Consider the following 22615-nt stretch of genomic DNA (forward strand, 5'->3'; position numbering starts at 1 on the left):
GGCATATGGGTTTTGATCAAAGCACCAGATCTTATTTAACAATGCAAAACCTTGGGCGTTACAGTGTTGAGACTGCATGGAAGAACACCAACATTGCAGCGGGTCCATACCATATCCCAATAAATCAGTAAAACAGTCCGATCAATCGGGAACACAATGAAGCATTTAGGAGTTACAGGTTATCATTGTCGAAGACGACAACCCATCATACCACCACAGTTAGGAACGCGCTACCCTCTGGATTAGACCATTAGAAAAAGTTTCAGTTTCAATAATGAACAAATTGCAATATAATACTATCCCAAGATCGAAGGTTTGAATCTCTTGACAATACACTTTGAAAATATCCCTGCAGGAAGCCATGAGCTTGTAGAGCCAGACACAGGTTAACTGATGTCCTGAAACTGAAGTTACCACAAGGCTGTCCCGACTACTACAACTGCTCGCAATTATTCTCCGTGGGCTCAATTTAGATCGCAGAGTCTGCGAAGTACTTTGTGTAGTTGTCGAGAACAGCTATCTCGAGGCGTGCATGGACCACACATGAGGTATATCACGTTACCAAGGGGCCTAATATAGATATCATCCTCTCTGCGGAGCTGTTGTACCAAGGAACTTGCATAGAGTGACGCATACCTGTACGAGGAATAGTATGAAACTTGTCGCATAATGGTAACATCATTTTAGATCAGTGTACTATTTTTGAAATAAGCCACAGAATGCTTCGTGTGCAAAGCAAACAAGCATCAAGAGCACTCAATGATAACAGCGCAATATGCTAAGTCATGTGATCATAATGTTCATCAGTATTGTGGTGTTTTAGCGCAACCATGTATGTGAATCTGGGGTTGGCCTCTCAAGAAGATCAGGCTTGACATCCTTATCGTTTCAGCTAGTTAGCATCAGGCGTTTTGTTAGTGTGTTACCATTGTTAGTTGGATTGTTAGGGAGTCAGCCAGCTATATATCATAGCCGTCATTATCATCCAGGCCAATCAATAAAGATCAATCTACTGCTCACCTCTCTCTACTTATCTACCTTACCTCATCACCATTCCCGATGACCCAGCCACCCACAACCAGCAGTAAGACAGCCAAGAAGAGGCCAGCAACCTCCCGCAGGTATCCCATCATGTCATGTCACTTCCAGGAGAATGTGACAAAATCACCATATAGAGGTAAGATATGTAGATACGATGTCTTTGCTGGTAAAAGTTGCATCGTAGAGTAGTTCTCCAAATTTTCAGGTATGCAGCACTAATTGCCTAAAATTCAACAATGGTGACAACGGGCAGAGTCACATACTAGTATACATAGTATGTTTAGCATCCTAGATGCTTTGTTAGAAGCACTTTAATTTTACTAGGTTTGACTACACTTTCTACTTTGGGACCACAACATTTTCATTATAATCAGATTCTTTATAAATCAGAAAAATCTTCTCCACAGAAAACTAAACTCCATATTGCTTAAAAAAACTAAACTCCATATGACCACAACAAAAACTCGACACAGCACAACAATGCAATAGCAATCATTGGATGCTAGTTGAGAAGTTGTTTTATGCAAATAAAAATACTGAAGTTCATCAGTGAAGCATAAATGACATACCCAGCATCAGATCCTTCAGCCTTGAGCTCAATTGCGCATAGAGTTCCTAAGGAGACTACTCTTTTCACATTTGGTAGTGATGATAATTGCTTCACAAGTGCACCATCCCATAGCTGCATATTGAGAGTAAACATTTGCATAATTACATGCATGAATTGGTGATAATGCTAAACAGAAGAGACATTTGTAAGGAACTTTGGCGTAATACATCAACCTGCTTTAATCTATCTTAATGTGAATTATTCAAAAAAAGACTTATACCTATTCAATCAGCATAATTTCATTACCTCCTTTAGCTTCATATGATCCAAATCAAGGTTCGAATTGGTGGATGGATCCCGGTACCATTGGATGGCTTTTAGTGCTGCCATACAGCCCATGGCATGAGCAGTATAGGAATGACCATGTAAAAGCGCTGTAAGCTGGACCAGATTAAAAAAATATCAGCTCTAAGCTGTAAATCTGTAATGCCACATTCATTGTAGTACTTTTGACATAACATCAACGATCGTGCTTCAAGATTGTAAGGCTAAGTATGCAAAAACTTTCAAGAGGACAACCTTAGAGTCACTTTTGAAGGATTCAAAAACTTCCTCCGTTGCTAAGGTTGCAGCTAATGGCACAATTCCCCCAGTCATCAATTTAGCGTAACAGGCAATATCTGGTAGACACCCAAGCAGCTCTGAAGCAGACTGAAAGAGAAGTTATCAAGATTAAGAAACATACAAATAAACAGTCCTGTTTTATCCTATGAAAAATCTTGTCATATATTACCTCCACACCTAGACGCCAGAATCCGGTAAATACCTCGTCAAATATGACAGGTATTTTTCGACTTCTACATTCACGGACAAGTACTCGCTGAAAAAGCGGATCTATCATGAGCATTCCCCCAGCACCTTGTATTACTACACAAAGACGAATTCATGAGATTGAAGCAGTAAATATGTACCAAAGTTCGTTAGTCTGAAAAGAATGTGAACGTATATGGGGGGATAAGAAGCTCAAAGGGTGAAAGTTTATATACCTGGTTCTATAATTAGTGCTGCAAGATGGTCTGAATTACTGGATTGAGAAAATTCTGATAATTGCTGTTTTATGTAGGACAAATATAAATCTGCAGCAGATGATGTGTCCCTGGTCTTGCAAAAAACTTCAGCTAGTGAAGGAAAACCTACATTTTTAATGAAAGAATAAAATTAAATATAAACCCATAAGGAATTTCATCTGACATGTCAACACACATCACTGACATGTATCACCAGAAGTCCGTGGATAATGCTGCATTGATTGGGGCAAAGAAACATTGCATGTTTCACTTTTAATACACACGGTTGGAGGATCTAGAAAAAGTCCCCGACCAGAGTACCTACAAAAAAAACCCCTCAGGTAACTGATATCTATGCAAGACGGATACGTCACAGTGGCCGCGTATCTCGTATCGGATATGTATCCATATCGGATACGTGAGGGATACTTATCCAGGCCATCAGGAATAAAATAAAAAAAAGTGAAATCGGATACTTGCATCGATACGTATTGCGCCTCCCGCCTGCCATGCGATACGGCCCAGCCCACAATTCCGTGACGTACCTTACCTCCTGGCAGTTCCCAGGGCCAACGAACACACGACAACACATACGACATGAATACATTGTAGGCCATCACCGGACATAGATTGCACTAGCACTTACAGTACACCTCAATAAAGCGACCTATAGGAGCTGCCGAAAGTTTATGCTAGTTCAACGAAAACTGATTTAGTGTTCCTGGTCTTCTTGCTTTATGTTTCCCAAGCAGGAACCAGAGTTAATTCATTGTCCTACTAAGTTGCTACTGCATTTGACAAGTGCCTCGTATAATTTACTTTTCCTAAAAAAATACTAAAACGTATCCACGTATCAGGTTTTTTTTGGAGAAATGACGTATCCGTGTATCCGTATCGGCTCAATACTGATACGCATATCCGTATTCGTGAAGCATAGACTGATATGATATCCAACAGCAAGACAGGAGGATGAAAGTACATAGGGCGTGCTCAAGGCTTAGCAAGTTCTCAAGACATGTCTAGAAAAAAAATTAGGCTATCAAAGAGGAGGCTAGTATTCATGTGTGTTTGAAGGCACTCTCCCTAACACCCAGGTGCTCCTTCAGGCTATACCTAATGAAAGCACCCTGTGGTGCTTGGCTGGGGCTTCTAAACTCAGAGAGTTGCTTGCTAGGTCACTTGCACCAGCAGCTTAGGCTTGGTGCTTTTTGGTCTTGTTTTCCTGTTTTGTGTGGCGCTCCAGTGGAAATCTTCCGGGGTGGGGTGTGTGTAGTGTTTTGTGTGTGTTGGGATGTGTTCGGTACTTAGTCTGGGGGCTCTCCCCCTCTCTTTGTACTTCCTATTCTCTCTTAATGAAATGACACGCAGCTCTCCTGCGTAGTTTGAGAAAAAAAAAGAGGAGGCTAGTACAGAAAAGGCAACAGTTGGCAAAGAGAACCATTGAAGGAGAGTATGAACTCCTAAACATTCAGCATCGTAAAGAGATAGAAAAGGGTACAATTTGAAAAGAAAACTGTAGAAGAGTAAAAAACTCCAAAAATGTTCAGTACAGTAAACAGTGTTTGTGGGTGTGGAGGCCCCTGCCACTCTTATTTCTGGCATAGTAAACTACGATTCTCAAATTAAGGCATACCATGGCTGCTGAATAAACGATGTATAAGCTGATGGAGCTTGAGCTTCCATAGCGCCCAGTGTATCACCATGATATGAACCGTTTAGAGCAAGGACCTACAAAGACATTAAATTATTAAGTAGACAGATCAGGATGATAAAATGCAGGATTACAATTATTACTCAACATTCATTTGTTAATTCATCACCTACGTATATCAAAATATATCTGAAATATGATAAAAGAGGTAAACAAAGAGGCATCACTGTGATGAAGTGGCTTGGCAGTGATGAAGAATAAACGAGGCAAAAGTATATTTTCCTTATCCAATGGTGATATTTTCTTTTCTTGAACATGCAGGAGAATTGGATCTCGTCGTATTAGAGTGAGAAAAAGTTGTTTGTTTACAACTCATGTAATGGTGATGTAAATTGCTTCAAAATGTTATCTTTTATATAAATGAGATTTTCTGCATACAACTGGAGTCCTTTTGTAGTATTATCTGCTGATTTAATATCTGTGATATAAAAGAGTTTTGCTACACTTACGACAATCCACATACGCCTCTGTATGACCCGGGTTAATAGCCAATCGATACGCTCATGGTCATCCATTCCTTTTATTCAGGTGGGTCTGGACTCTGGACAACTACATCTGGTGTCTCGTTGTGCTCACGTCGTAGACATAGCTTTACCAATATATATTTCTGCCACCGTAGGCCACAAAATCCAAAATGACTCAACATGGCTGAAGACACGAAGTGGCCCTAGTGCCCCCCTAAACTTCAGGCATGATCAACATGATCCATGCACTGCTAGTGCTAACTGCCTAACATCTTGACTGAAACTCCTGAAGACTAGCACAAAGCTTGGCAAACTTAACTAACAGACTACTAACCAACTATAAACTAACAGAGAAACAGACAACTTGACTGACTGAATGGACACACAGGCTTTACACTAACATGGCATAGGTGACAGCAGCACAGTGAGACAAACAACAAGATCAGAGTGACAGTTGCTGCAAGGGCTAAAGATGGAGTAAACGGCAGAGAACAGTGAGCCCAGTGGATAGGTACTGCTTGGTAGTGTTGATGGCCCATGTGCTCCTAGTAGGGGGGCTTTGTCACAGTGGTATTGATGAACTTAGAAAGAGTCCTGAATGGCTGTGGCAAAGGAAAGGAGGATGCTGACCAACACATCCAATTGGCCTTTCCAAATCTTCCATCATCACAGAATGGACTTAGCCAACCCAGATGACCAGATGAACAAAATAGGTACAAGGCAGCATTGGGGAAGATGTTGATGTTGGCAAGAGAGGATCAGGGTCAATTCCAGTTTGTGCAAAGGGTTCATAAACTTGCAAGGATGATACCATAGAATCACAGTTGATACAGGCCGCCAGAGAAGCAGCAAGGGAGCAGCAACTGTCAGTGTGAAGGATTGTGCAGGGGGGTGCAGCCCAACATGTGTGGCTAAGGAAAGACATTGTCAACATAGCTGTGTGCAGTGCACAAGCTCCCCTCCTGTTCTCTCAATCAAAAGTTGCTGTCAACAGCAAATTAGATTCACTGTTAAAAAAGAGATATGAATGTAGCAAAAAGAGAGAAACAAGAGGCTTTTTATGTGATCACAGAATACGGGAGTGTACTCTAAGCATGTGTTTGGTTTGGGGACCAAGTGGAATGGATTGGCTCCGTCCCTGTTTTGTGGGCTGGATTCGACCCATTTCGTGTTTGGTTGAGAGGGATAGGTCAGTCCCAAGTTTTTGTTTGGTTGCAAAGGTTGAGAAGGGATGGGTTGGATGCCATTGTGACACCGTTAGCAACAGTATAGAGCCCACCTGTCATTCTCTTTTATTTGTTTTTTTTTCACCTTATCTTCTTCCCCACCACTCGCGCCGTCCTCCCCACCGCTCTCCTCCCTGCGCCGCCGCCCTCCCCGCTGCACCGGCCGCCATCGCCCGCATGCGCCGCCCTCCGTGCCCCGTGCCGGCTGCCCGCCGTCCTCCTTGCCCCGCGGGCGTAGCTCGAGCTCGCCATGGCCAGTGGCGGAGCCCAAGCTCGCGTCGGCAGGCAGTGGGTAGCGGAGCCCCCTAGGGTGGAGCTCGTCCTCCCTTCGTGCGTGCGCTTGCCCGCGCCTGACGAAGGAAACGTCGAACGGAAAGGGACGAACTGGGTTCGTTCGGTCCGCTCGATTTGGAGGAATCAAACCAACCCGCATCTAGGAGGTATATTCCCTTCTGGGTCCATCCCAACCCACATGAATTTCAAACCGAACAAGGGTCCATCTGGGTCCGACCCATCACAACCCTCTTCAACCCTCAAACCAAACACATACTAACTACCCATGCAAAGGCATTATCTGACTTACAGCTGGCAATATAATTTATACTTTTGGACTATATGCAATGCCCATGGACCTTAATCATAAGGCTATCCATGTTCATAATGTTATTGACTGGATTTCAGCAGAATTTGATCTAATTAAAGTACTAAAGAATCCACAACAAAGGGGAAGTGTCTATTTCTCATTTATGTTATTGACTGGATTTATGGTAAAATGATTTCCCGAAAATGTGCTGCTAAATACTAAGTAGCTGGTTATTGTTGTTATTATTTTCATCTAATCCATCATTCAAGTGAACATATTGAATACTGCAGTTTTTGTGATAAATATAAAACAACATCATGTAAATAATAAAATCTGAAGAACATAGTCCAAGCTGGTGAACCAGAAATTCAAGCCTTAACTCCATATACATTGTTACTCCATGAAAATTATAATAAAGTCCCTTGCATTGGACTCTTTAATAGTTTGGTTGACAAAATTAGGCAACAAAGACAAGGATGTTCAGCGTAAGAGTAACAGACCTTCAACTGAATGTTTCTTTCATTTCTTATGCTCTTTTCACTGTCCGCAAGAATTCCGTGATCAAGTGAAAATTTACGGAATGCCATCTTTAGAGCAATTTCAACTGCAGTGGATCCATTGTCAGAATAATAGACCCGAGAAGCCCAACCTGACATAAAAGTGTGATGTGAGCAATGAATGAGATGCAATGTGGATAGAGTTGCACAGATAAATGAGAAAACATAACTATGACACGCATTAAGGCACATAACATAAAATAATGCCTTATTGCACAAAGTCAAAAGATTGTCGTGACATATATATGCATGTTTTTATTTGATGTACACGTCCTTATAACTGCCTCCTTTATTGCAGTAAACGCGAAGAGATCCGCATCAATTTTCAAAGTCATCGTAAGCCCACCAAGGATGTGCTTTTGCCATTGATAAGGTGGCAGAACATCTTCTGGGGTGGAAGGCATCTCTGATGAATAGGGCTGGGCGCTTGGTAATGGTCTGAGTGGTGATGAAGCCACTCCCATTTACCTTATGATCGCCATTGATAAGGTGCAAGCAAAGCATTCACGAACTGCTTGGGACAGTGACTGATGAGTGTAGTTTCTTTCATGGCAGGAGCTTCTAACCCCAGGAATTCCTCGTCAGGTTGCTGAACCTGGCAGCTTAGGCTCTGGTGGTCCTCAGTCATGTTTCTAGTTTGACTGCAATGTAGTTCATGTTCGGTGCGTGGGTGGGTGGGAGTTTTCTACTTGGGTTGGGTCTTAACTCTTAACTGGACTTGCACTCCTTTTTTCTATCTTTATTGAAATGACATGCAGCTCTCCTGCGTCGTTCGAGGAAAAAAAGTAATACATCGTATTCATTATATAGTAGAATGCAGATCAAAATGAGCAAACAGCTACAATAAAAAGAAGAGAAGGTAAAAGGACCAACCTTTACCAACTCCTCCAAGCAAAAGTTCCGCAGCACGAAGAGCAGGCTCATGAACATTCTCTGGAAACATCACATGACCATACCTTGCAGCAGCATAACCCATATCTCTTGCAAGTTCAATCTAATGAGTAAAGAGAAGTTTAGGGCTTTAGGCTACAAAATTTCCCGTCAAAGTTTAAGTGCACAAGTTTAGGCTACAGAAATTGCCTGTCAAAAGTTCAAACACACAACTTCAGCAATAAAAAACTGTAAAAAAAAGCTTTCTTAGCAAAAAAGAAAAGAAGATAAACAAGAAAATCATTGATTCAGGGAGCTGAGGACTACCTGCAAGTCAGAATCAGGCCCCTGAGTCCACCAACTTGCGCATGCATCAAATTGAGGGACAAGCATCATCGTGTTGTCTTTAATCTACATAAAAAATGTAGAAACAATGACTTTAATGTTTCAGCCACCCTTGCAGCACAATAAGATTTTCATTACAATTTTATTTTCTGAAAAATTAGAATAGAAAACTGACATACCTTGTATGCTGAGAAATTCTCACCACAACGTGAATCAATTACTGTAACAGAATCTTGAGGAACAAGATTGTGCTGAGTAAAGGGCCACCACAGTAAATCTTTTGATTTTTTTTGCATGCCGTTTAACCTCTCAACTCTTTTTGAATGAAATGATTGCAGGGAATCCTTAAGCAAATTAAAAACGGAGGATGATTCAGAAAACCAATCTGTTAGGTCATCTGAAGGATCTTCAGGAATCTGTGGCAAGGCAAGCACATGTACCCTAAACAACAAAATCGATATAAAGTTGAAAGCTGTCTTATCTAAGCAAAAGTAGAGCGGTGAACCACTCAGTCAACAAAATAATAGAATTAAATGAGTGATCAAGAATAGGAACCTGTTTCTTAAGTAAGAAAGCAAGAATGTGTCATTTGTTAAGTCACGATCTTCCAAAATAACTGTGCTCACATCATACCCTCTTAGCAACAAAGTTTCATATGCAGACAAAGTGGATGAAATACCACCCAGACGACCATCTCCAACTAGAATAGCAGGTAACCTAAAAGGCCTGCCATAAGTTGCAAGTAATTAATAATAGCCGCCCAAAAGATCAACTCAACACAGAGACATTTAATAGGAAGTTCAAGCTAACAATCAGAAGGTGAATTAAGAACCAATGTAACAAAATCAAGGCATTTTAAATTTTATCTGGCATGTTTGGAAGCATCAGCCCAACTGCTAAGTTCAGAACAAATGAGAATATGAAAATGTGGGGAAACAACGAGAAAAGCATGCAGATCATTACAAGCACAATTACTACAATTCAGTACCGATGGCAAAATATGTCAGGAGTAACCAGAAACTTGAGTATGTAATTGATTACAGAGCTATTATGACATGGAATTGCTCCAGTGCATGAACAGCAGGAAAAGAAACAGAATCTGTTGAAGCAAGAGAAGGCCAGACAAAGACAATTCTGATGGTCCTTCAGATGATCTCCCAAAGTGACAAAATGGGTACAAAAGAAGAGATGAATGAGACAGAGGGATTCCTGACAGATCCTCTCCTAACAACAAAGGTGGGGTGTTTCTCGAGATTTATAATACTCGAGTGATTCTCTTGTGCCTTTCCTCATTTCAGATTTAGACTCACCAGGGCCATATGAGTATATGACTAACCATAAGAGAGATGATGGATCAAAATGCATATTAGCCTATAAGCACAACTGTTTGAATTTGGTAACTTTCAGGCTTATTTTCATAAGATTGTAAAATTTTAACACTCCCCAACAATATTCCACAGACAACCTAGTAAACTTCTAGAATAGCCATTCACCATGATTCTGTCTATCTGTGGCCATTAACCTTGACTACTATTTCCAGTCTGCATGATATCATCTTACTGAATAGCACTGGACTGCAATTTCGATAAAAGTGCATACTAAATTGTACTCCCATTGAACTACTTTTCACATCGAAAATATGCAACACAGACATCAGATAAATTATCTTGATCCTGAGTTATAATGTACAACCACACCAGGCAACAAACAAAACCCAAATGTCATTTTACATTCCGTCCAAGATGCTCCCTGCATTTCTTTTTATAAGGTGTATTAGGATTTGAAAAAGTCAACAAAGAATGTTGACCAACAATTCGTCGAATTCTATGCATCCATTGTGCACAAAAGTTGTATCAATGAATTCATATTTCCTAGAGCTTGTAAATTGTAATACCACATTGATTTTATAGCAGTCAGTGAGGTCTTGCAAGAAAAATTAATGGTCAAAGTATGCTTCAAATGACTTTTCTACATCCTAATGCTCTCCTATACAAGGAAACTGGCTAACTGAGGGAGTTGATGATACCCGAATTCAATAACGTAAATCAAAGAAACAAGCATGTCCGATAGCTGAACAAGCTGCAAGCAGCCAAAGCACGCACCGGTAGAGGTCGCACTGCAGCGTGCCCGACGCGCTGGGGCTGGCCACGCCGCCAGCCGTCTCCAGCACCTTCCACACCTCCCCACCCTCCCCGACGCCTTCCTCCATCAGCCACTGGTCCACGCACCCCCTGACCTCATCGTCCCCCGCCGCCATCCCCTCCCTCTCCGCCGCCAGGTGCGGCGACACCGGCTCCCGCCAAGCGTACACCGTCCTGCACGCGAGCACCTTCGTCTCCTCCTCCGCCCCATCCCCTCCGTATGTCACCACCTTCTCCTGGCTCTGGTGGAGGGGTTCCGCCTCCGGGCCCACGGCAGGGGACGGGAAGAGGGTGCGGCATGAGGCGACGAGGCGGGTGGCGCGGGGGGAGGAGGACGCGCGGAGCAGCGCGGGGGCCCTGGCGAAGACGAATCGCGCGTCGGAGTCCGCGGGGTAGCCGGTCTGAAGCGGCTTGAGGTAGCTGACGGCCGAGACGGAGGGAGAGCGGGAGTTGAGGAGGGCGGCGACGAGGCCCGCGGAGACGAGGGTCTTGCCGACGCCTGTGTTGGCGCCGAAGACGGCGAAGGTCGGTGTGGATAGGGGCACGGTGGCGGCGGCGGAGGAGTAGCGGCGCCGGTGGCGGGAGCGGAGGAGGAGGCGGGGAAGCATGGCGGCGGGGATGAGGTGGGTTTTGGACGGGGTTTGGGAAGAGGTTGGTGGCGGTGTGAGCTTTGGAATATCCGCTAGCGATCGGTGTTAAAAAAAAAGTCCAATTTACCCGAGGAAAGGTCCAATTTAGGCCACCGATTTACTTTTGGTGAATGCAAAACCAATCAGATTTAAAACTGCTAACAAAGTTTATTTAACCCAAAAGGAATCCTAAGCATCTACCAGAAAACTATAGTAAAAAAACAGGTGTGTTTTCCCTCCTTGTTGTAACGCCTCGATACCATTATTTTATGAAAAAATTGGTCGCCGGACACAGTTCAAAGCTGGCTTGCCGCAAACCATTGGAAATTGGTGTCACTGCTAAAATACATTGTACAAGGGTGGTAATTTGCTGCTGAACACCGGACCTATTATATTGTGAATTCTATTTTAACAGAAAATTGTAGGAATTTACCTTTCACCCTTGCCTCACTTCAATCCAGTCGTGGGGAGGATGGGGCTCGGTAGCGAGTTGCATGCGTGGGCAAGGGAGGAGCAGGAGGGTGGCTCAGCACGGTGGAGTTGAAGACGAAACGGGCAACCATGCTCCATCCGCCAACTTGGTTGATTGGAGTCATCAGGCAGGTAAATGAAAGGCAGAGATAGATTAGTGAACTCTAGCAGCTTGATTTATCTAGGAGGATGTCGATTCGGGTTGGCAGAGCAGTGTGATTTTGGTGAGGGGGATGTTCACAAGCAAACAAGAGCTTGATTTAGTAGGTAGGTCACTGATTTGGTTTTTTTGGGCGTGTGGGATATATGGAGTTTCTTGGTAGGTTTGTTGTTATGTTTCCATCTACATCTGCACAATGTTGCGACCATTGTGCTCGTTCTATGCTATAATGGTAATCATTTCTTTAATGTTTAATATGAGAGGTACGTTTCAATTGGTGATATTTGATGATGCAATGGTTGAAATAGATAATTTTGGAATGTTGCTATGTTTAGATTAGCTTTCTTTGATATCGCATCAGGTTTTTTGATGTTGTGATGGGTGTTTTGAGATATTTCAATAGCAAGTTTTTTTTATTTTTAGGTTAATTGGATATATGCCATTACAATTGTCACGGTTTGGAGATATGCATTACAAATCATGAAATTGGAAACTTGCCATTACAATTCGATTGCTCACCGAAACTTGCCATTATATACGCCCCGTGCTACGTTTGGGCCCACTTGCAGGTGTTGTAGACGTACCCGACATTTTAGAGGACAGTATTGCTCCTACGCTGGATGATACAGGCTGAGTCACACAACCCGATTAGATCGTATCCTTTCATTCCCCACCAACCCTCTCCTCCTAACAAACCCTAATCCTAACCTAGTGACTAGAGGTGGCTGGCCCATCGATCCACAGGAGCGATGAGGGAGGCGGCCTAAAGTAGATGGAATTCGAGCCTAACTGTCGTGGTGCGGCGGCGATGATGGGCAGTGGTGCGGCGATGGAGGACTGCGAGGCAAGGTACAGGATCTAAATCCTTCTCAATTTGGTTGTGGTTTGGGCCTACCAGTCGCAATGCAGTAGATTTTTTTCGGTAGGATTGATAGGTTTGTGCCCATATGTTTCACTTCTTGTGTTTGCTGGTAGGGTTGAGTTCTTCTCGCTAGAGATTAAGGTGGAAGGATTCTGCACAACTGACTCTTTGGGTAGGAAATCATACTCAAAAGGGATAGTGATTAAGTGGAATGTGGAGATAGGCACATTTACATTTGAGTTGCTGATGAATACTTTGAGGAATGAAGTGAAATGGGCACCTAATCAGGATGCCACAGTGTGGTTCTTTGACAAGAGAATTAGTGAGGATGTCAGGCTAACTAATGAAATTCAAATGCTTGACTTGTATGAAATGTACAAGTCTGAGAAAAAATTTATGTTTATTGTCTGTGACAACGCCTAAATAAGGTTCGGAAGAGAGATTTATGTTCCTCAGAGACCTATTGTCCTCTTACCCATGAAAAAGAAACTTGTTAATTTGGCAATTCCAGCTTAATAATATTTTGGCGCGGTGTGCTATTTCCTGGTGCCTTCTATTCCTACGATCGATGATAACTTATTGCATAGTACACGATTGATGTTTGGCATGTGGCAAAAACAGAAATACGCGTACTGACTGCATTTATATTGAATTCAATTTTTGACAGCGTTTTTGTACTGCAGAATATTAATTTCACAGCGGTTCTTTGACCATGTACATTAGTACTGACCATGATAGCCTCCCATGGATTGTGAGCCCGTTTCCTTCCTTCCCTCGCATATGCACCCGTGCCCCGTGGCACAACCTACTAAGAGTCCACAACCATTACAGAATGTCCTCAGTGCTCTGGTCTATTTTCCTCTCTGTATTAAATTGTTACTTCACCAAGGCTCCAACACACACACACAACTAATTTGTGAATTATGATTTTTATAAGTTATAACCAAGGATGCATCCACTGGTGTAGAAGCATCAATCCCAATCGGGCCATCACTACCTGCCTGGTAAGTGTGCCCATGCATGTGTGCTTTCAACCACGGCCTGCAACCCTAACTCACTCCAACTACGAAAGAAAGTGAGAAAGAAGACACCATCAGAGATGTAGAATTGAAATCCATCTCCAATATGGTATTAGAGACGGGTCTACAATGTGCTTATCCTTGCCGGCAGTAAATGGAACATATTGCTTGCATGTGATGTGCTCATAGCATGCTGAAAGCATTGATGCGTTTCACTTGAGCGGCGTCTTTGAAATAGAAACCATCCTAGACGTGGCTCTCTCCTCACCACTGCTGCTACTGTTTGACCCTCACCACTCCGCCTCCATTAATCATGACACGCCACTTCCTGCAAAAATGGCTTAAAGTACTCGTCGGCTTGAAATTTCGTAGGTCTATCTTAATTGACGAGCTCCGTACGAAGCAGTAGGCCTTGATGTCACTGATATGCTATCATATTTTGATAATGGAAACACTGTGTTGCGCTGACATTTGGGCTACGTATACAAGGCCTCTGAAGGTGACATTTTAAAGTTGATTTTAGCATGTTCGAACTAATAATCATTCCTCCGGTGTTAGGAATACATGATGGTTAATTTCTTATCTGTTCTAATCAAAATACAAATAGAAATAATTTTATATATATGTAACCTATATAGAGAGAGACACGAGGACGAATCAACTAAAATACAACAAGTAGACTAGTTATCCAAATTGTACTATATCTGTAATAATTACGAGAAATACGAGCACATTTACTGTAGCACGAGCTGTGTGGTTATTTGGCTATTACAAATTAGTAGGCGACTACCCGGAGAGGGCTCTCCCCCATAAGATTTGGTCGAGAGTCCTCAGGTCTGCACATATCAACATGCCGTTTGCGCAGAAAAACAAAAGAAAAGAAACTGTGCATGCCTTGAGTCCATCTTCCTCAGCCCGCTCCTGCCCCCACGGACCTATATAAGTGCAGCATGCCTTACCTATATAGCAGCTCTGCCCACAATCGACAATTATGTTCTGCATAAGAGTACAATTTTGGCCGGTTTTTCTGTTCAAGCTAACACGTGGTAGCCGGTGACGACCCGGATTGCAAGACGCAATGATCAGAGCGGCTACCAGAAATTGGGTTGCTCCTCTCAACGGCATCAGTTGTGCACTACGATCATCCACTGCTACCCAAGAAGAAGCATGCTGGTGGTACAGAAGCTGATAGTGATGTCATCTTTACGATAAGCTATTTCCTAGTACCTTCCATTCCTATTGGACCCTTTTCACAACTTGTCAACAGCAGTACAGTTCACGTTGTTTCTCCTCTCGTAGTGCGTTGGTTTTGGTGGTGGGCATAACAAGGGCAGAATGGAGTAGTAAGATGGTTAGGGTATCATATATAGTGGTACAGCACGGGGTGTTGTCCAAGCATTATGTGATTCACTAGACATTGTTGCTTGGTAGGTTACAATTTCACAGGTGTGTGCGTTACTATTGCATTACATCGTGCTGCCGCCTACTGCACATGTCAGGTATAATTCAACTTTAAATTTTGAAACTCCAAAAGTGCTCCAACGACTGTTCGGCTTGAAACTTTAATTTGCAGCTTTATCTGAAATGATACATGTAAAATTCAATCCTAAATTTCAAACAGAAAAGATTCAATCTAAAAGATGTTTTTTTCAAGTACAATTTAAAAGATGTTGGACCCTCAATTTTTTTTCTAAAGTATTCTTGTTTCTTCGCAAAAACATCAGAGATATATCAAATTTGCAACTTCTAAAGTTTATATCTGATGAATCATTTAAAATGTACAAAATTAAAATTTTAGTAGGCTTTTACATCTAAATGATGGTACAAAGGTTCTATGATAAGAAGATCAGTTGTGAATTGAGCTATCTTAGTTTGTGTCAACGTCTATGTCTATACTGCGTATCATAAAGAAAAAGGTAAAAAAACATATTTCAATTACAGAACATATAAAAGATGACCTAATCCTAACCCTAGTTTATGAGTCGGTGCTATCCAGTTGAAGCAGCATATATGCAGTGCCGGGACAACCTTCTCGTCGCCCATCTTGTTGCAGGACATGCACACCGCAACAATCCCCTGGAGTCCAGCCCTATAGGGGCTAGAAGGTTGGGTCAGTGTCGGCAACGTAGTCCTTCTCTTTTTCTGTGATGCTACCGCTCTACAATTCCATCATAAAACATGCAACTAAGAGCTCGTTTGGTGCCGCTCCATCCGGCTCCAGCTCCTCACTACTAGAGAATTAACTTTAGATACCACCCTCTTTAGTCTCGATTTAATTTCGGCTCGGGAGAAAAGGGGGTGTGCCACGGTAGGCTGGAATGGGACGCACCTTTACTCTTGGTTCCTTTTTTGCAACCGGGACTACAGGACACCCTTTAGTCTCGGTTAAAACGGCTAGTTTCCGGGCACCGACGACGCCACCCTTTACCCCAGGTTGGAGCCACCAACCGGGACAGAAGCTTCAACCTTTTATCCCGGTTGGAGTTACCAACCGGGATAAACGTTTTACTCCCGGTTGGTAATTCCAACCAGGAGTAACCACCAACCGGGACAAAAGCTCTAATCTTTTGTCCCGGTTGGATTTACCAACCAGGATAAAATCTTATCTACAAGCACCCTTTCTTCCACCTCCACTCCTCCAGCCCGAGCCACTCCACTCCACAAAGACAGAGAAACTCATCCTCTCCATGGCGCCGAAGCAAGCCTAGGGGAGGTGCTGCTGAAATTTTTTTTCCTCATTTCAGTGGGGATTTCACCAATCCAAAAAGTTATGAAGGTTAGCTACTTCATGCTCATTCATTTATTGTTGTTAAGCTTTGTTTTATACTTTAGAGAGGGAGAAAAATTAGTTTGTTTGTTGTTAAGCATGTAGAGGATTTGTATTTATACATGTTTTGGAGCTACAATGTGATAGATAGTTTGAATGTGAGGGAGAATGGATAGTAAATGTGAGGTAGAATTGATATTATTTTAATTTTATTTATTAGGAAAAAATTAGAGTAAATGTGTTTTTAATACTTATAAATTAGCCATATAAATTGTAGGTGTAATTTGATACTTTAGAGGTATGCAATTAGTCATTTTTAGAATAAGTACATTATGTGGGAAATATTGAATTTTTTTAATAGTTTAGTTATTTGTAAATTAAATATGAGCTAAATAATTTGTGTATTTCTATGTAAACTTTCAAATATTCATTTGAGTTTGTCGTACTGTATGATGTTGTTTGATTCTAAAATTTTAATTTGTGTATTTCTATCTAAAATTGTAGCAATGTGATGGATAGTTTTACTGTAATCCATTTTATTGATGGCTTGCGTATTACGATGCAGATGGACCGGCAATGGATGTATAACGCGGACAAGCGGAGCAAGGTGTTTATTGTTGGCATGAATAATTTTCTTGAAGTGGCTAAAGCGAACAAGCCAGAGAACGAGTTCATATCTTGTCCATGCGCCCAATGCAGTAACCAGAAGTGCTATTTAGAGGCTTCCTGGGGCACTATTCACAGCCACTTGTTTAGATACAATTTCACACCTAACTATTTGGTTTGGACCCATCACAGTGAAAGAGGGGTTGTAATGGAAGACGGTGAGGAGGAGGAGGATGATGACAACATTCCGGACTACGTTATAGGCCAATCTTTTGCGGATACTACAATGGGTGAGGCTGATGAAGATGAGTTTGTAGAAGATGGCCATATTGATGACCTTGGTCAGGTGCTTAGAGATGCACATAGAGATCTCAAAACTCAGAAGGAAGCATCAAAGTTGCAGCGCATGACAGATGATCACAGGAAATTGCTATACCCAGATTGCTAGGGAGGCCATAAAAAGCTAGGTACCACACTAGAATTTATGCAATGGAAGGACAAAAATGGTGTGTCCGATAAGGCATTTCAGGGGATGTTGGAAATTGTCAAGAAGATTCTTCCCAAGAATAATGAATTGTCATCCACAACATATGAAGCTAAATAGATTGTTTGCCCTCTGGAATTGGAGGTTCAGAAGATACGCACATGCCCTAATGATTGCATCATCTATGGCGGTGCTGAATATGAGGATCTGGATGTGTATCCCATGTGCGAAGCGCTGCGGTATAAGATTAGGCAAGATGATCCTGGTGATGTCGAGGGGCAACCTCCCAAGAAGAGAGTTCCCGCGAAAGTGATGTGGTATTTCCCTATAATACCACGCTTGAAGCGCTTGTTCAGGAACAAGGCGAATGTTAAGTTGATGCGATGGCACAAAGAAGAACGTAAGGAAGATAAGATGCTGAGACACCCCGCTGATGGGGCTCAGTGGAGATCAATTGATAGAGCATTCCCGAAGTTTGAAGGTGATCCAAGGAACATAAGGTTTGATTTAAGTATTGATGGATTCAATCCATTCGGTGAGTTGAGTAGTGGTCATAGTACTTGGCCTGTGACCTTATGTATGTTTAACCTTCCTCCTTGGATGTGCATGAAATGGAAGTTCATTATGATGCTGGCGCTTATCCAAGGCCCAAAGCAAACCGACAACGACATTGATGTGTACCTAAGACCGTTGGTTGATGAACTTTTACAACTCTGGAAGGAAGAATGTGTACGTGTGTGGGATGAGGATAAACAAGAGATGTTTAACCTGTGAGCACTATTTTTCGTAACCATCAATGATTGACCTGCACTAAGTAACCTTTTGGGATAGACAAACAAGGGGTATCGAGCCTGCACCCACTGCTTAGATGACACAAATAGCATGTATTTGAAGCATTGTAAGAAGGTAGTCTATATGAGTTATCGTCGATTTCTCCATGCTCACCACCAGCTGCGAGAAAGTGCGATGCATTTCAAAGGGGCGTCAGAAACTCGTAAAAAACCTTTACATCGTAATGGAAAACGTGTCTTTGAGATGATAAAGGATGTAAGGGTAGTATTTGGAAAAGATCTTGGGAGCCAACCTGTTCCGAATGACGATGACGGACGTGCACCCATGTGGAAGAATAAGTCAATATTTTGGGAGCTACCTTATTGGAAAACCCTAGATGTCTGCAACGCAATAGATGTGATGCACCTGACGAAAAACATTTGTGTGAACGTGCTAGGCTTCATGGGTGTTTATGGGCCCTCAAAAGATACACTAGAAGCATGACGGGACCTTAAAGAAACGGGGCAATGGGATGACCTACATCCGGAAAAGAGAGATAACGGACAACAATATTTAAGTCCTGCTAGTTACACTCTCAGCAAGGAAGAGAAGTATAGCATGTTTGAATGCTTGAATAGTCTGAAGGTCCCGTATGGGTACTCCTTGAATATAAAGAGAATAATAAATACGAGGGGAGGCTGCGGGGTATGGGTACCCTTGAAAGGAAAGTATGTTTGAGCAATGATGCTGATTTGTTCAACAAGGCACACTACACTGTTCTACAGCAATCAACCTTTGTGGCTCCATATATCGATCAGCACAAGCAGATGTTAGTTTTCGAAAACCCGGCGAGATTCGATGCCTGGCTTACAAGAACCCATGTGGAAACTTTTCCCTCTTGGTTGCGCAAACAACTTATGGGTAACTCTGAGATTCACCCACAGCTTGCTTGGTTAGCCAGGGGACCTTCTAGCACAATCGTGAAATTCCAAGGCTACGAGATAAATGGTTATACATTTTACACAAGACCCCAAGACCAGAAAAGAACGAACCAGAATAGTGATATCCGCATAGATGCCATAGGCATAAATAGTAGCATGGACTCTTATTATAGTTTCATAGAGGAGATATGAGAAATCGAATACGGACCGCTGTGCATCCCTCTGTTTTGTTGCTAATGGGTGAAGCTAAATGGCGTAACTAAAGATCAGTATGGAATGATAATAGTGGACCTTAGCAAGACTGGATACAGTGATGAACCATTCGTACTCGCCAATGATGTGCATCAAGTTTTCTATGTGAAGGACATGTCTAGCACACCCAAGAGAAATCTAGAACATCCATGGGAGCCAAAGTGCCACATAGTCCTTCCAAGTAAAAGAAAAATTGTGGGAGTCGAGGACAAAATAGACCAATCAGATGATTATGATCAGTTTACAGGTATGCCTCCATTTGCTGTTGAAGTTGACCCTAGCATCCTGCTATCTAAAGAAGAGGCTCCGTACTTGCGCCGTGATCATGATCAAGGAACATTCGTGAAGAAGAAGTTTTTTAATGTTACATTGTAATGCGTTAAATTTGCTTCACATTTATGATTAATTTCATGTACTACTTGATATAATTTCATGTGTGCTTAAATTAGTTGTTTTCGCATGTATAAATTATTTAATTGATAATTTCTTGATGACAGTGATGCAGTAAAATAATTATGTAAGAAGGTAATATAAGTAGTGTAGAATTAATGAGTCATTATTGTAAATATAATTGCTAATTAAATATAATTTTTCATGTTCGAAATATGTAAAGTTTTAATTTTTGCTGCATGAAATCCAGCGAAAACATAAAAAAATTATTTCCAAAAAAGAAGAGGGAGATGATAAATAGGAGAGGGACATTATATCCCGGTTGGTAAGGCCCTTTATCTCGGTTCGTAATTAGAACTGGGACAAAAGGGTAAATTTTAGTTCCCGCCTGGACGTGACCTTTTATCCCAGTTCTACTTACGGACTGAGATAAAGGGTTGCCCTTTTTATCCTGGGTGCATCAAAACCGGGATTAAAGGGAAGAGCTTTTATCTCAGTCTCTTACAAACTGAGATAAATGGCCTGTTTCTCTCGGTTCTTCTTACAAACCGAGATAAATGGTAGGGGGGATAAAAGTAACTAGCGTTTCAACTCCCCCTGTACCCGGTAACTTAGCAAAATTTTTACTCCTCTAGCCTCCGCATCGTCTCTGTCGCCGGCTCCGCGGGCGTCACACTGCCGCCTCCGTCCCCGTCGCCACCGGTGGTCTTCATCCCTGTCGCCGTCTCCTCTCTGTCTACGCCGTCATCCTCCACTCCATCTGCGCCGCCGTTCGTCGTCGTCCGCGAGCCTTCTCCTCCATCCGGCGTCCCGGCCGTCCTGCCTCTTCCGTCCAGCGCCCCATCCTCGCTCCTCCGTCCACGCACCCCGTCCACCCACCTCCGTCCACCCCCCATCCTCCCTCGTCCTCCGTCCGGCGCCCCGTCGTCCTCTCTCCTCGATCCGTCATCCGGCGCCCCGTCCTCCCCCTCCTCCATCCGCGCGTCATCCTCCATCCGCACCTCGAGCCCCGATTCGCCTCGCGCGCATTGCCTCTGCGGCCACCCTCACGCCTCGTTGACCCGCGCCGCGCTCGCGCAATTAAAACCTCAGCACCTACCGCTCTAGTAGCATTAATACGTTTGGCATGATGATGCAAGGCAGTGTGATGCAGGCAGTGATGTTGCAAGCCTTTTTTTTTACTTTTTGCTAGTTATATAATTGATAGAAAATTATGGATTAGTAAAATTGCATAGGAAGTTAGAATAAATTTGATAGTGATGCAGGCAGTGATGCAAGCTTTTTTATTTACTTTTTTCTAGTTATAAATTTAATAGAAAATTTTGGATTGTTAAAATTGTATACGAAGTTAGAATAAATTTGGCAGTGATGCAAGCCTTTTATATTTATTTGTTTCTAGTTATAAAATTAATAAAAAATTTTGGATTGGTAAAATTATAGTTTGAATTTGGTAGTTATAAAATTTTCTAGTTATAAAATTTGGTAGAAATTCTTAGAAATTGTACTAATTAGTACAAATTTTAGAAAAATTCCAATAAATTAGTAGAAATCTCTATAAATAAATTACGCTTTAATTTTGATAGAATTCAGTAGAAATTAGTATAAATTGGTATGGTTTCACGTTGTTCTTCTATGAGTGCATGTATGTACATTAACTTCTAATACATTAAAGACATTTCATGTAATTAAGTTTCAGTCAAGCTTTTTTGAGTATTTTTTCATGTAAGTTTTCATGTAATTAAGAAGTTTTCATGTAAGTTTAATTTCGTGTACAGTTCTACGATTTTATTTATATACCTTAACGTACATGTAATTATAATTTCATGTGTGTTTGGAGTAGTTGAGATGGCGGATGATGAGAATGCAAGGTTCATGCGGGAGGACATTATTGCTGTTAGAGATCATAACGTAACGTACACCAAAGAAGAGAGTCACCAGGCGGACACGTACCTCAACATATCCGCTGATGGCAATAAAGAGCCCGAGCAAAACCTTGCCACGGCGGAAGATATCGTCGAGGTATATGTCATTAATAACGTTGTACCCCAAGAAGAATGTCTTCTTCTATGTTATTATGTACTAATTAACGAATCTTGAACTGTTAGCCGTCTGGATCGGCGAACCCTAAGAAGACACGAGGTCGAAGCATGATGACGGATGGATCGCAAAAGCTAGAGATCACAGAAGTGTTAGAAGATGGCAGGCTGGTTTCTCCCGTCGATGTGGCAAACAAGTACGTGACTCAGCTCGGGGCTATTGTAAGGGACAATGTGCCCATCAGCTTCAAGAAATGAAGAGGAAAAAGCAATCATACGGATGCGCTACCGCAAACAAAAAAGGATACGTTGTGGGAACAGGTCAAGCAACATTTCATATTTCCCGCTGGATATATTGAAAAGGATGTGAAAGCCTGGGCGCTGAAGAAGATGGCCACATAATTTCAAACATTCAAGAAATTTTTAGTTTCAAAGTACATTAAGGAGGACAAAACTCCAGATTTCAACGAATTTCCAAAGTTGAGCGGTCACTGGGAGGCATTTGTCGAGTACAAGAGGAGCCACGATGGTCAGCAAAAAGTCAACACCAATGTTGAAAATGCTAGTCATAAGAGAGAGCACCATAAGCTAGGGCGAGGTGGTTACAAAACAGCAGTGCCCAAATTTCAGAAGATGGAACAAGACCTGCTTGAACGGGGTATCGTACCAGCA

The 22615-nt window shown here is 42.2% G+C and overlaps 1 protein-coding gene across 1 annotated transcript; it reads right to left on the minus strand.

The window, feature by feature from the left end:
* Positions 1-73: 73 nt before the first annotated feature.
* Positions 74-11215, minus strand: LOC101776659 (bifunctional dethiobiotin synthetase/7,8-diamino-pelargonic acid aminotransferase, mitochondrial). Its single transcript, XM_004973015.3, has 14 exons — positions 10517-11215; positions 8970-9140; positions 8594-8855; positions 8397-8480; positions 8073-8193; positions 7143-7291; positions 4292-4386; positions 2864-2979; positions 2638-2784; positions 2385-2518; positions 2171-2302; positions 1898-2032; positions 1611-1723; positions 74-636 (listed from the first exon to the last, which is right to left on the minus strand). The coding sequence occupies exons 1-14, from the start codon at positions 11161-11163 to the stop codon at positions 465-467; spliced, it is 2478 nt and encodes an 825-aa protein (XP_004973072.1). The 5' UTR covers positions 11164-11215; the 3' UTR covers positions 74-464.
* Between the last annotated feature and the right edge of the window lie 11400 nt (positions 11216-22615).

Source organism: Setaria italica, chromosome VI, assembly GCF_000263155.2.
Source record: "Setaria italica strain Yugu1 chromosome VI, Setaria_italica_v2.0, whole genome shotgun sequence".
Taxonomy (NCBI): Eukaryota; Viridiplantae; Streptophyta; class Magnoliopsida; order Poales; family Poaceae; genus Setaria; species Setaria italica.